This window comes from Lepeophtheirus salmonis, chromosome 4, assembly GCF_016086655.4.
Source record: "Lepeophtheirus salmonis chromosome 4, UVic_Lsal_1.4, whole genome shotgun sequence".
Taxonomy (NCBI): Eukaryota; Metazoa; Arthropoda; class Copepoda; order Siphonostomatoida; family Caligidae; genus Lepeophtheirus; species Lepeophtheirus salmonis.
Window position 1 is genome coordinate 31,269,081 of NC_052134.2, and position 15,258 is coordinate 31,284,338.

The window sequence follows — 15,258 nt, forward strand, 5'->3', positions numbered from 1 at the left end:
CGGTAGGTATACCATGCCGGTTAAAAACCATCGCCGCTGTTTCACAAAGCATATTTATCCCTTTCAAAAGCTCCAAAATAAAACACGGCCTTTCATTGATTAAGACTACAGCAGGTTTACCAATCAGGTTAAAAAACCCGTCATTTATTTAAAAATATTTTTGGCCCCCTCAACATACTTCAAAATATACTACAGGGGCAGGGATTGATAAAAGCTACGGAAAAGACACCAAACCGGGTTAAAACCCACAACCGCCACTTTAGACTTACTCTAAATACTTCAAAAGAAACCTCAGCCCATTGGGTTTATAAAGACAAGTAAAAAACCATAGACCCGGGGTTAATTTGGCAGTATTTGGGAGGAAACTTAAATATTTTTGAAGTGTTGACACTGGTTGTTAATCTGCTTGGTGTCTTTACGATCTAGTTTTTTTTATTTTGATCAAAAATTAATAACATTATGTTTATTTTCCATCTGTTTAAGAGCTTTTTAACTTACTAGAAGCATAAGTAATGTATCTTTCATTTTCAAAAGTATGTATGTTTTTTAAGAAACTATTTTAGAAGCACTTGACCTTGATTTAAAAGCAAAAATAACCTTAAAAAGTTAGAAACTAAATTTATATCAAATCAAGTTGTATGTAATATGATATCTTACCTTACATACATGAAATAAAAATAATTTTTACCAATTAATATTTCAATCTCGAGGCAAAGGTATCTTCTGTGTAATTATTATTGAGTAAGTGAGTCTCAACTTAAGTGGTTATAATTTATAAACATTCATTTTTCGTCCCATTTTTCTAATGGCCACATATCTAAATAGTATTTTTGTGGGGGGAAAAAAATTAAAAAAATCCTAGAAAACCGATTCAATATTGTTGAACGTGACAAATATCCTAACGACTATTTATCAAATTCGTAATGTATATTATTTAATTGAAGTGTCTATGTATAAACTGATTTCCCCGACAGCATCCAGATTTATTATGAGTGAAGGTCAGAAAGCCCTTTCTTAGTACATACTATACAATCAATTCCTACTTATTTAGCCAGTAATTTTCTTTTTACAAGAAGCCATATTTATTTTTGGAAGTAAATTGCTCAATATTAACAATTTCATAAAAATAACACTTCTAACATGATTCAGAATAATTTATTCAATGTACAGGAGAAAGGTGATAGTATCAAACAAAAGTTGCGATTTCATTATAATTTAAGTTTATATGACCATCACCAACAATAAACTTTGAAATTGTATTGAATGATGCTCTCATGTCTTTGTTGAATAAATCATTTAATACATTTCTGAACTTTTGTTATGTTAGATAGGATCCATCTGATCACTTCAAAGTCTCCAAATCCAAAAATTAAAAATATTTTTTGAGTGCTTAAAATATGCTCTTACACTCGAAAATTAGGGCTAAAACTACAATTGATTTTAACGCTCCCCCCTTACAGTTATCGGCAGTCGATTGAATAGCCTTAACGGGATTATATAAAAACATTGACTATTAGTTGTATTATTGGATTTTGCACATTTTTTGTGGAAAATTGACACTTTGTTGAGATTTTCATTAAATTTAGTCCTCCAGCTTACAATACATAAGAAACTTATCACATTTATACTGTTTAATTTACTAAATAAATAAGAATATTTATAAATATCTTAAATTCAATTCTTTGATGTTTTTAAAAGATTATAAAAGCAAAGAAAATGATTTATTTTCGTTATTTTTGATGTATACTTATTTTTTCTCCCTTCAAATATTAGCCTTTTATAAAAAAGAAAGATAAAAAAATTCAAAATTATTAAATTTTTTTGAAATTCTTTGATATTTTTTTTATAAGATTATAAAAGCAAAGAAAATGATTTATTTTAGATGTATAATTCTTTTTTGCTATTCAAATATTGGCATTTTATAAATAAAAAAAACACCTATTAAAAAGTGAGAGAGAAAAATCTAAAATAATTAATAATTTTTTGGAAAAATAAATTAAAAATACAATTTATTCATGTCATATTTGTAAAATAGTACAAAATAAAATAATATAATATGTAGTTAGAAATATTACATAATGAAGCAAAAAATTTCATCGAAGAAAAAATTAAGAATTAATCATTTTCATTGTAAACATAAACACTTAAATATAAATTGAATTATAAACATCAGTAAGAGTGGAATATTGATAAATCATTGACAACAATCATTAGTTTTTATGTATCTTCTCTCAAGAAAATGGCTTAATTAACTAGTACTAGTTGTCCATTTTATCTTTAAGCTTCTTAGCTCCTACAAAAGAAGAAAAATATGCAAATTAAATTTTCTGCTCATACTAAGGATAGATTAGTTGAAAACAGTTTGATCCTTGCGATCTGTTTAATGATGATACCATACTTATTAAATCATTTAAGAATCAATAAAATATTAGGATTCTATTATTTTTATAGAGAGATGTGAAAAAGGTCATAATCTTATCCCAGAAAAATGTTATGCGGGTAATCTGTTAGATATTAGTAATCATATTACTTATTAAATTATTCCTTCCTATTTTGAAAATTCAAACACACTTCGATACCTTTATTGTATCATGCAACCTTTCGCAAAAAATAAACAGAAAAAAGGCCAAAATCAGTTGGTAGTTAGCCAATTCTACCCAACTATAGAATTACTTTTCAATAGATATTAAGAATTTTTCACAGCTTAAAAAGAATAAATACTAATTCAACCAATTAACATTCAGAATACTGATTATGAGAAGAAAAGAAGCAGAAACATCGATATCTGACAACGAATAAACTGTTTTGTGTCATCGAATTAACGCCATGAAGGAGCCTATTATTCCTCTTCAATGATGAAAATCCATTGTAGAATGGGCATGTTTAAAAGCATGGTAAACTTCATAATTTGAAGAATGTTTAGGAGGATGAGAAAGCATAATGCTCATGACATTTCATTAGATCAACTGAAATCAGCTGTGACAAGAAAGAAAGGAGAAAAATATATAAAAAAGGACATTTTCTAGAATTAATCCGATTTTGATCCCCAATTCTACTATGACTCCAACAAGGCCTTACAATTAAACTACTTTGTAAGAATTCCTCAGGGTTACACTCTGCCTTTTATGAGCACACACAAATTTTCAGTCAGGCTTTGAATATAATCCATTTATTTAAGAAATGATGTTCACTAGTCAGGAATTAAATAATAATGACAACTGCTAAAAAAAAGAAAGTTCCTTCTTTATACTACCAACTAAAATTAACAGGCCAGCTAAAAAACACACCGGATTCATATCAATGGTCATCTAGGTATATCAGGAATCTCTCAGAGTTACTATATTTTTGTAATATTCCCTAGGGATTTGTTTTTACTTCTGCCAGAATTTTGACCTTTTTCACATCTCTTTACAATAATGTATAAACTTTATTACCTTAAAATATAACCTTGATTTTTAAGTTTATATTTCTTGAATGGCCTGTTTCAATCAATTAAAAATCCTTCATTTGAGTGCTACAAACCAAAGTGTGTACGTTAAATTCATACAAATAACATTTTGAAGACATCAATGTTATCCGTTTAATTAGCTCTGCCTTTTTTATTTTAGCAAATTTAGAAAGGTCATTTATATATTGTTAAAATAAAATTCTTCATTTATTAGTTATTTTTATATACCTGTATCTATATGTACTTTTTTAATTTTATTTATATGTGGCTGTTTAACATTTCCAATGCATAGTTTTAACTTTTTTTACTTGATTTCAAAGTTAGAGATTGTGCTATTTTATTTTATTGTTAATGCTTCTTTATTTGGTGAAATGGAGTTACATTGATTAACTATAAGTAAACATTATAGTTTTAATTACTCCACCTGAACTCAGATATATATTTTAAGTCTATATACCTAATACATTTTTTCTTCTCTACGAGCGAATGTTTATCGAACCTAAGAAAATGGAGTGTAAAGAATAACTTTCTTGAGCGTGTATTTAATTAAGCTACATCCTTCCATTTATATTTCCCTGATGAATAAATCAACGTCCTTAACTAACAATTTATATTCTTACAAGCATTGAACTTCATATTTACGATATTTCATTATGCTAATTCAATCTACTTTTTGTAAAAAGTGTTTTAATTAGGGAACATATCAACTAAGCTTACTTGAGCAAGGTCCTGGATTAAATATCAAATGATCAATTGCAAAGCCTCCATTTGAGGCCTTTCCAACAAAAATGATTTTAAAATCTTCATTCACTTTAATTGAAACTTGTCCAGCCATCCACTCAGGGCGAGCTGTATTAAGATCTGCTGCAGAAATACTCCATATCTATCAAAATGGGAGGAAAATGTGTAAGTTTCTGTAAAAATGGATCAAATATATATTTTTACTGGATCGCTCTCATCATTCGATTCTTCATCATTTTTTTTCTCGTTGTCGTCACTTTTTGTAATTTTTTGAAGGACTTTTAGACTGGTTGTATCCCCTGCACCAAAAGCTGCATACCAAAAAGAAAAACAAACCTCGTCTGTCGTTATCTCTTTTTTAAGAATCGTTGGACTTGACATTCTAACACTATTGGCTCTAAAAAGAAAATATAATACATTAAGATATTTTTTTTCTCAAAGTACTTCTTACTTTGAACCAGTATTAAATATGTCAAAGTATGCATAGCCAACAGGAGCTCCAAATGATTTATCAGGAAGATTTGCTGGGCGTCTTGCTAAAGTAGCAAGTCTCCATTCAAAATCTCCAGTGGATGTATTTCTCCATCCACAAGCGTCTCTATCAAAGGTACATTCTGCTTTGATAAGAGAGGCTCTCTTAGGTAAAGCTAATGGAAAAGTTTGAAGGAAACAATCATATTTGGAAAAGCAATCTTATTGTACAACTTACAATCACAATCCCCTTTGTAAAAAGTAAGATCATCTAAGGCAATAAACCCACTCACACGGTTATTGCCCCAGACACCTTCAAAAACCACTTCAAAGTTTTTTTCCGATTCAATTTTTACTTGACCATACTCCCATGAAGGACCTTTTCCATTATGAAGTCGCCAAATGGGTGTGATGACTGTGTTATCGTTTCTAAAAAATTAAGAAGAATGATTTTATAAGCACAATTTATGTATAACTAGCTTAGTAATTTGATACATAACAGCTTGTTATCAATATATTATTGATAATACTTGAGGTTTATGAAAAAAATAATTACAATATCATTGATACAAAAGGCTATTTATTCATATATTTGGAGCTAATTATGTTAATTTTTTCATTTATATTTTTTTACGATAATTAATCTTATTTATTCTCAATAAGTACTCCATAAGAGTATAAATAAATGTATATGCTTGAAATACGGAGAAATAATGTTTACTAACTTATCAAATGATTTAATTAGGACAGAGAGTTTCCCAAGATTGGGCCCAGCTTTGTCAATGATAGGCTCATACATGAAGTACCAAAAACTCATACAAATGGGTTCAGATGTACCTTTCATTTCATTTGAAACAAAATGAGCACGATCCCCTGCTTTTTGTACACCTTTCCTTGATAAGCTGATGAAATATCCTAGAATAACCATGAAACAAATAATACCAAATTATGGTAATCTGTGGAGGAATTTATTTCTATTTTTACCTCCTCTTGAACCAGTTGTATGATCATATGTAGGATATCTAGAGGTAGGGCCCGTTGAGGCATCCAACCTTTCCCAATCAAGTTCGTCGTAAACAGATTCACCAATCTCTGGATTTTTCCAATTGCATGTATCATCCTCAAAAGTACAGTCTCCAACTTGAGCTCCAGCCACTTGTGGAAACGCTATAAAAATGAAAAAACAGTAATTAAGTGGAGATAAAAAAACTAAAATCTCACTTGGGCAAACTCCTGGAGAAATAGTAACATCATCAAGGGCAATGTTTCCCAGCTCATTTCGTCCTACGATACCCTCAAATGCAATCTATTGTTTGATAAGTTATGAAAGCTTCATGATCGAAAATATCATATATAAACTTAATACCTTAAAAGGTGTTTTAGCCGAAATAGGAGTTTGTCCCATGTACCAATTATTTCCTGCATCTCCAGATAAACTCCAAACTTTGCTCCATTTGTCATTCACAATTATATATACATTCAATTCCCCAACGCCACTTCCGTACATATGCGTCCAAAACCTAATTTGGAAGGAGAACAATTTAAAATTTATATAATTCCTCAAATATAAAAGTACCGTAGACAGTGTGGATCGTTCTTGAATGTTGGAGGAAATTCCTCTGAGATAAGATGAGCCTTATCGCCTGGTCTCCGAGGATATCCAGCATTTATATAGGCAAATGATCCTGTAACTTTATTTGTTGAGAAACTAGAATGATCCCTAATGGGTCCTGTATTCGGATTGGAGCTTCCTCTACTCTAAAAAAATTAAATAAATTTTATTCATATAAGACAACAATAAAATCAAAAATAACTATCACTTTTTACATTTATTCTTAAGTAACTATTAAAACAAACTTTTTAATTCCTACAGACAACTTTAATGAATTACAATCAAATGGAGAATTCTTTATTTAATTTCTTATCTACAAAATTCATTATTTGTATTTATTTGAGTGAACAAAAGTTTAAATTAGATAGAAATACTTTTTCTTGAGTAATTGTAAAGTATTTAGTATGTATAGAAATAAATTACTACATATATATCAGAAATATATATTAAGCTATAAAAAATTCCATCACAGCCCATGAAATTTAATTTTATACCACATTTATATATATTCATGTATAAATTCAATTAAATATTTGTTAAATAAACAAATTTTATGCATAATTTGTAACTTTATAACACCCTGAATGATCACAAAATGTAAATTGTATCTTTTTTTTCAGTAGTCGATATTTCTTCTTCTTTTGTCCTAATTTGTTTTCTCAGCGTTGATTGGTATCATTAGTATTAGCTATTTTTAAGCTGTGAACAATTCTCATTGAATAATAGTTCTATTGTTGGGAAGAATTGGCTAACCAACAACTAATTTTGGACATTATAGTTAATGACGTGATAAATAAATTCATTAGTTCCTACATATTGTGACCATCAGTAAAAAACCTTTTTTATAATATTAACAAAGATATCACAGATGTTATTTCATACGTACATAAAATATATATATCAGTTTCATGTTTCTGTGTGTTCATTCATACTGAGCCGGTTGATCTCTTTAATTCATGAAAACATTTTTCACCAAGATCCCATGACGACAGTTTATCAAAATAAAAGAAAAAAGAATGAACCTGGACACCCTGACAATTTGAATTTTTTTTTGGAGGAAAGCAGCGAAGCTGTTATGACGTTTTAACAGATTAGCTATCAGCAGCCGTTAGAGGAGTAAGGAAATAAATACAAATCCCAAGGAAGAATGACCTAAAAACTATCCGATTTTTAATCCTATGGGTTACTACTCTTGGTAACATGTCCAAAGACTATTAAAGAATTTTTTTACCATTAAAGGTGGTTTAGACATGGTACCAAGAAGTTGTCCGTCTGCCATCAAAGACTTTTTGTCTCTTCTGAGAACAACTGTGAAGACTGACACCAGATTTTTTTAATAAAAATTTCATATGTTACAGAAAGTATAATTTGAATTATCTGAACAAAGTTTAAATGTCGTAATTTCAAAAATAAACTTGCTATTAACGTTTTTCTAAATTACCCTAATTTCTGTACATCCAGTATTTCATATGATTGCTAAAAAAATAAATAGTAATTCTCTTGAATAGATTTGAGCAATACTGTCCTTGTGTTGAATGGTCCACGGAGCTGTAATTTAACTGTACAACACCAGAAAATACACTTTATTTGTAAAGATATTTACTAAAATGCATTCTTCAAATTTTTCAGCTATAAATCCATAATGTTTCTTCAACATAGGGAATTATATCTAAGCACAGACATACGAGTATAGATAAATACAGTTTTGTAATGGCAAAGTGCTCAAGCGCTTTATTTGTTTTACTATTAAGATCTTTGAAATTTTTCCTAAAAGATCCTATCAATTTATTGCAATGCATTCTGTTTAGTTCTAATATTATTCTAAAATAAAATACTTTTTATAGCTTCTAATAAAATGAAATAAACTTTCACAGGAATGACTACCACGTGATGTAGCTATTAATTGACAACCATGGGATATACCAACAAGGGATAAAACAGCAAAATAAACAAATACAAAAGTTATCATAGCAAACTTGGCTATGCAAACTAAATAAATCATTTACGTTTTTTCGAAATTTTGAAAGATTTTATAAAAATGTGATCAATCATATGGTTCATAATGATTTGTACAAATATAAATGACTAAAAAATAGGAAAACAACATTAATAGAAAAAAATTAATAAATAATACTAGACTTTTCTTTAAAATACTAAAAAAATATTTATAATGTACCATTCAATTTTGATATGTTCCTTATATCAGCAGTACAATATGCCTTATCAAAGTCTTTCCACTTATAACTTTGCTGAATATGAACCCTCTTTTCTATAACGCAATTTCTTATAAATAGAGAGTATTTTCCAAACAATGATGTTTACTTTGTTGGGGAAACTTTAACCAAATCTGCTTTTTCTTTGCAATCATATTAATTAAGTCTTCCATCTCTATTGTTGGAATAGTGACAGTAGCAAATAAAGAGCGATTGCTTTCTGAATTTCTTATTAATTTATCAAGTATAAGGTTTTTCCAAATGTTTCATAGAAATTGTTTAGGAATAAACTATTATATAATATATATATTTTATTATGGTACAAAAAACCACCCACCTATATTATCTATTTTAAGGAATTAATATAGAAGGTTTCATGATATTGGAAGAATACGTCTAATCTGCTCTAACTTTTTTTATTGGCCTCTATCCATTTTGCTCTTCTAGACACATACTTGAATATTACCTATATTTTGTGTTGTTTTTCTATACTTTACATTTTCATCAATTTAGCCTAAAATCATATGGTTATGAGTACATACTTTTTCTCGTTACTGGTTAACATGACTGATAACAATTTAGCAACAAAAAATACTAAATTAATAAATACTTCTACAATGGGTTATGACTCATGCAACATTACTTTCTGTTTGACTCAAGCATCTAATAACAAACGATGATTAATCTTCATTATTTTTAAATTAAGCGCCTCTTCAACCATTTATTCGTTTAATGTCAAATACTGAATGAATTTCTTTTTGACTTCTTAAACGATTTATTCAACGACATCACCATAAATTATGCATATTATAAAATGCAAATTATAAGCATTGCTGAACGGAACTAAATGAATTATTAACAAATTTAGAATTTTAAAAATAAATTAGCCTTTATTCTTCATCTGGAAGCATGTTTATATGATTAAGTAATATAAATTTAAGTATTTATTGACTATTATTTATTAATCCTTTTTATCCTCAACAAAATCATCCACGTTGTTACCTCTATTATATCTCGCAACCTTCCTTAAAAAAACTGAAAAACGACCCAAAATCCTTTGGTAGTTTTCCCCCAATTCTAGAATGAACAAGAGCTAGTTATAATTCAACTCATCAACGTTCAAAACATATATTGGGAGAAAAGAAGCAGAAACTGTGATAAATATTAAAATTGTTCAGTATTTTATTATTTAGATGATACGTATATAACACATTACCCAGGTAAACACAACTGTCATAAACATCAGGGACCATGCACTATTAATAGAATAAAGTTTGTACATATTTATAGTAATTATGATCGTTTATGGTTACTTTGTTACGTTACCACTGTTATTATTAAATCATTAATCATAAAGTTTTGAACCAAAAGTTGGTTGCAAGAGAAAAATTGACAGTACACAACAAAATACAGCTTGAATTTGTGTCTCAGTGAGGGCATTCAAATGAGACAAATCAATGTTGGATGCTGAATATGGAGAACTCAGACAGTACTCTACATACACTTCGGCAAAATAGGGGGGTAGCGGAGGATAATGAGGATGGAATAACCAAAACAACGTTCAGAACACTCAAAAAAGGAAAAGAAGCAAAATGATCCACATCTGACAACAAAATATAGTTTGCATTTTTACGTAAGTGAATAACGCCGTCCAACAAATCCTATAATTTTTTTAATCGGCTGTTTATTTGTCTATTCTTATTTCTTATTAATGCTCGGAGCATTGAATGGTTTTATTTAAATTCAATTAATTACAGTTGTGAGCATATCATTTAGAAGAAGGTTGTTTGTTCACTGCTCTCATTTCACCGTACTTACTTCACCGTGAAGATTAATATAATATGAAAACTATAAATTTTGTTATAATTTCAAAAAGAACACTGTTTTTTTCTTTCTGAAGCTTTAATCATTATTCTTATATTCGTAAAGGTGGTAGGATTAGTGTTTACTTTGTTGCATCTAGTCTATTCTTTTTTATTTTATAATGTCAAAATAAACTATTTTATATGCTGATCCTTAAAGTAAAGAGGTTATTTACTGGAAAAATTTAAATTAATAATAGGAAAAATATAAAAATTTCAAGATTGTTGATAAGATTCGGCAATGTCCGTTCAAATTTCACGCTTAACATTATTTAGTAACAGTTTTTAAATCCTATAGCTAATAAAATGTAATTAATTAGGGTATCCTTTACCTTATACAGATTTATCCCACATAACACAGTTTCAAATATCACTAATTTCGCATTACCATGTGTTTGGAATTATTCTGACTCCCTGTATAATATATGGTGGTTTTTTAATATTATGATATTAAATTATAAAAACTATATATTGAGATTCAGAAGAATTTTCCTTAAAATCTCGATGGACATATAGTGCTGATGTTATTATTTCATAATGTATATTATTATGTCAACAAGAAAATTTGGACTCTTTAAAGTTGATTGTAAGTTCTTAGAAAGCTTATTAAAATAAATATTCTTGCTATGGAGACTGTTGTTGATTTTAATGGTGAATTGCTTATCATATAAGTGTATAATAAATTAAGTAGGGTTTATTTATAGGAGAGGGATAATCATAAACTAAAATGTTTATTTATGTTATTTTTTTTACGTGATTCTTTTTCCTTCATATATTTCTTATCTCATTTGTGCATATAAAATGAAAAGCTCCATTAAAAGAATATATGAATATATATCAATCAGCTAAGGTCGAGCTCCTTTTTCTCCTATTGATCATTCAGCTATTATATAGGTCAGTGACTCTGACCTACATAAAGAACACTATTGTCTATAGCTGATTTTGTTTAATTATTATTTATTTTAATGATTAATAGAGTGAGTTGACAAGTACGTGGTAATCATAACAAAGCAAGATATAATAATTACAAATACATAGTAAGTGATATCAAACAAATAAAATGATTTAATATTGAAAGTTAGTAAAAAAATTCAATACGTACGGAAAAGGTCTGAATTATTTATTGACAAATATTTATATAATGAAAGATATCTTTATTGTATACTAGCATACATATATGAATTTATGTGGACCAGTAAGCCAATATAAGTAGATGAAACGGTTTTAATTTAAAAGCATGTTATAAAAAAATACATATTTATATGGCTTATCTTTAGTAAATCAAACGATCTATATTTGTTCAAGCTTTTTTTTTTTTTTTTTTGTAAGAGCACGTGTAGAAGGTAGGAGCTAGACATACAGTACACCTGACTTAAGACCCTCGTAATAAGTTGCCTGTTTTTATGATTTCGGAGGAATAAAATTAATTACTGCTTTAAACAGGAGATCTTCAATTTTAAAATAGCATTAGCGCAGGGAAAATATTATAATTATATTTAAATTACTAAACATCTATTTTAATATATTTTTAAATCAATTTACTCCAAAGAAATATGAGAATTCTTCTTTGAGATGTTTGCACACAATCGAAGGATTAAATAATGATTAAACCATTCATCAGCTATTTTTCCTTTTCTAATATATAAACATAGTTGTTTCCTTACATACATTCCCTCTTTAATGATGTTACAACCCCCTTTGTAAACCGTTAAATGAAGAAAAACACGTTAACCGCGTACAACGAATAAGAACCAAATCCAGGCATCATAAAGCTATTCAATGATGAATCAAACTTTACTTGGACGCTACCTACAACCCAAAAAATGACCGTTGGACCGTAGGGGACAGATGTACTATTTCTCTTGTGATGAAGACCAAAGTCTTGTCTAAGATGATGGTCTTGCATTTGATCACCAGTGATTATTAAAGTGAAATGACACAACTATAAAATAACACAGTAATAATACACTACCGGTTTTTGAATTTCCAAAAAATAGAATAGTTCTACCCAGCCTACTCCTCAGTGTACTTGTTGGACTTTCTTAAGAATATTATGGTACCATGGCTAGATGCCACATACCCTCCACATACAATGTTATAGTAAATTCAAGGATCAACGCCTTGTCTTGTTGCCAAAAAAATCTATGCAATACCTTGACAGCCAGTTCTACGTCTGGCTTCCCCCCGTATTTTTAAGCAAATTCCTAAATCATAAAAAAAATTGTCACTTCCTTTTCAACAACACATACTAATAATTTTTTCACATTCATTCTATAAATTTAAACAATGAATAAGGGTTTAATTATACAGATTTTTGGAAAGGTAAATATTTGCTTACACCATTAAATTATTATAATCCTCGTCTTCATAGATTATTAATTTTTATATGTGATAAAAAAAATCCAGATGCTATGTAATGTTGGTATGAATAGAATAATACTACGAGTATTTGGTAGATACCTAACTATTTTTATTTTTGTAAAAAATTTAGTTTTTAAAAAATATATTTTGTAAATCAGAGAAAGAAATACACCCAGCCCTGCTGTGGACCTTTTGAGAATATTTGTGATCAAAAAATAATTATTTTACTAGTTATTTATGTCAATGCAATTGTTTTAAGACTAAAATAAACGATTACAATCCTCCCGGCCTACTGAACTCTCCACTAATTATTTAATAAGTAACAAAGTGATCAATTATAGAATTATATTTAAGAGAGACTGGGAGCTTAGTTAAATTATCCGGAGCTAATTTGACTCAGACACTGCACATTTTAACACAACAAACAAACATATGCCAGAGTACTGTTTACCTTCATTTAATGAGGACAAGGATTAGTAATTTTAACACAAATTGCATTTGTATAGAAACGTTACAAATGTCTATATATCCCAGAACAGTTACAATAATTACAAAAATTGAGTCTGAGTTACAATTTAATGTAATTAAACTGAATAATTTTTTTAGAGATACAATTATATAAATTTCAGCATAATAAGATATAACTAGAATTACAATATTGACCACAGACCGGAATTAAAGATGGAATAAATTCACTATCGCAACACACTTTGGGCCTTACCCTTCCTAACAAACATGTATGTTGTGAATCGTAAATACATAAAATAATATAGAATATAACGTATAAAACGTGAAAAATTGGAAAACTTTTTCTAACTGATCCCTTTGTAATAATCCAAGTCTTTATTGACTCAACTTTAGTAATTGACGATGAATTAAGCGTTTCATCATAACAATTTTGAAAGTAGAAAGAAGAAGTCACTTGATGAAATTGGAAAGATCATGGAGATATGTGAAAACTTTCGACGTTACATGGAGGTTACCATGAAGGACAAAGGTTGTGAAATTAACCCAAATATTATTGGAAAAATAGATGTTGAGCGTTCAAAATATCTTAAACAACATGCTTATTCATTGGATAGCATATGTAACCGAAAAATATCAATACATAAAACATAAATAAACATATAGGCATATGTTGTTTTCTAATAACTCAGCAGGGCTTCTGGGCCGCAGTTACGTTGTATCACCATTTTCTAGCTTGTATAAAACAAGAAATGCTCATTTATTAGTGTTTTCTTAAATACACTATTATACCACAAAAGCCTGTCAACGGTGCCTTTTAAACGTATGAGAAAGGAAAAGGAAATGAAAAAATAAAATTAATACAATTATTTTATACAAAAAAAAATATCTACCATAACTTCTTGAAAAATAATGAAAAAAATGTACTGTTCTTCCTAAAAGTTTGAAAAACAATCATTTAGAATACTGAAATGCGTTGCAGGAGTTTAAATCGTTTTTTTTTGTTTTTGTTTTTTTTAAATATAAAATACATGTAATGATAAAAAGTATATTTTACGTCAAATCGTTATTTGATATTAATTGTAAAATATAATGCTTATCCGATTTTTGAAAGTTATTTTTAAGATTTGCAATATCAAAATATACCCAGAAGAAGATGAATTTCAAGAAAAAAAGAATTTCATTATCAAATAATTACTACCGTAACATATTTAATTCAAAAGATATCTGTACATTTTTTTGTTGGTTTTTTTTTTGAAGTATACTTAATTTAGTGAAACATTGTAAGAAGAAAACAACTTATAGGTGTGTACCTTTTTAGGCTTTTGTATCATTTCATTCCGTAATACAAGTAAGGTAATATAATAAATTGATATACCATTTCACATATTTATTTTATTAAACATAACCATTTAAAACATCTTACAAATAAGATATGCTTACATACGTAATGAATCAAAATTACACAACAAGTTTGGAATAAAAATAACATTTATTAAATTATTTTTTCGGAAAAATGAAAAATATTGTTAATTTGAACCATTAAAACATCCAAAATGTATTATGTGGAGCTTGGAATGTATGAACTTTTACATATATATAGTAGCAAATTAGATTTTCTAAGAAAACTAGAATTTGCTATCAATTTGAAAGGGGAATCGAGTTTGGACGGAGTAGGAATCGCAATTTTAGAGTCTGTCTTTCAAGAGTGATTATTATTTGTTAGACTTGAGATAATTATAAATATCGAGATGTCATTCTTCTCGAAGAAGAAGAATCCCTTCTTTGCTGCCTTCCGTATTTCGTAGGCAAAGGTCGATGATTGTGCTCTGCAGGACAACAACAAAACATAAACATACTCGTGATACAGAGTAAACTTATGAGTGATAAACATGCAATTATATAAATGACAAACAAGTCCCATTTGAGGGATCCAGTCAGGAATCCGTCGAACATTATAAAAATCTGAGTTGCTTTGATATCTTCAAATCCATGAGGGTACTAAAAAGAAGATTTATATATCTGTCTTAGTATTCAAGGAACAAATTAATATGTCCCAATATTTATAAATCTGTAGAATATACT

General features: G+C 28.5%; 1 protein-coding gene across 2 annotated transcripts in view; it reads right to left on the reverse strand.

Moving 5' to 3' along the window:
- The window catches only part of LOC121115707 (MAM and LDL-receptor class A domain-containing protein 1), a 37,300-nt gene that overhangs the window by 3,263 nt on the left and 18,779 nt on the right, over window positions 1–15,258 (reverse strand). The window contains exons 7-16 of one of the 2 annotated variants that reach the window (XM_040709821.2): window positions 6,237–6,418; window positions 6,027–6,180; window positions 5,882–5,966; window positions 5,645–5,827; window positions 5,386–5,575; window positions 4,899–5,089; window positions 4,641–4,836; window positions 4,394–4,586; window positions 4,166–4,331; window positions 1,993–2,293 (exon numbers count right to left, since the gene is read on the reverse strand). In XM_040709821.2, coding sequence (XP_040565755.1) covers window positions 2,259–2,293; window positions 4,166–4,331; window positions 4,394–4,586; window positions 4,641–4,836; window positions 4,899–5,089; window positions 5,386–5,575; window positions 5,645–5,827; window positions 5,882–5,966; window positions 6,027–6,180; window positions 6,237–6,418 — 1,575 coding nt within the window. In that variant the 3' untranslated portion in view covers window positions 1,993–2,258. Of the gene's footprint in view, window positions 1–1,992; window positions 2,294–4,165; window positions 4,332–4,393; window positions 4,587–4,640; window positions 4,837–4,898; window positions 5,090–5,385; window positions 5,576–5,644; window positions 5,828–5,881; window positions 5,967–6,026; window positions 6,181–6,236; window positions 6,419–15,258 lie in introns of those variants that run through there. The other variant, XM_040709820.2, reaches the window with a different exon arrangement.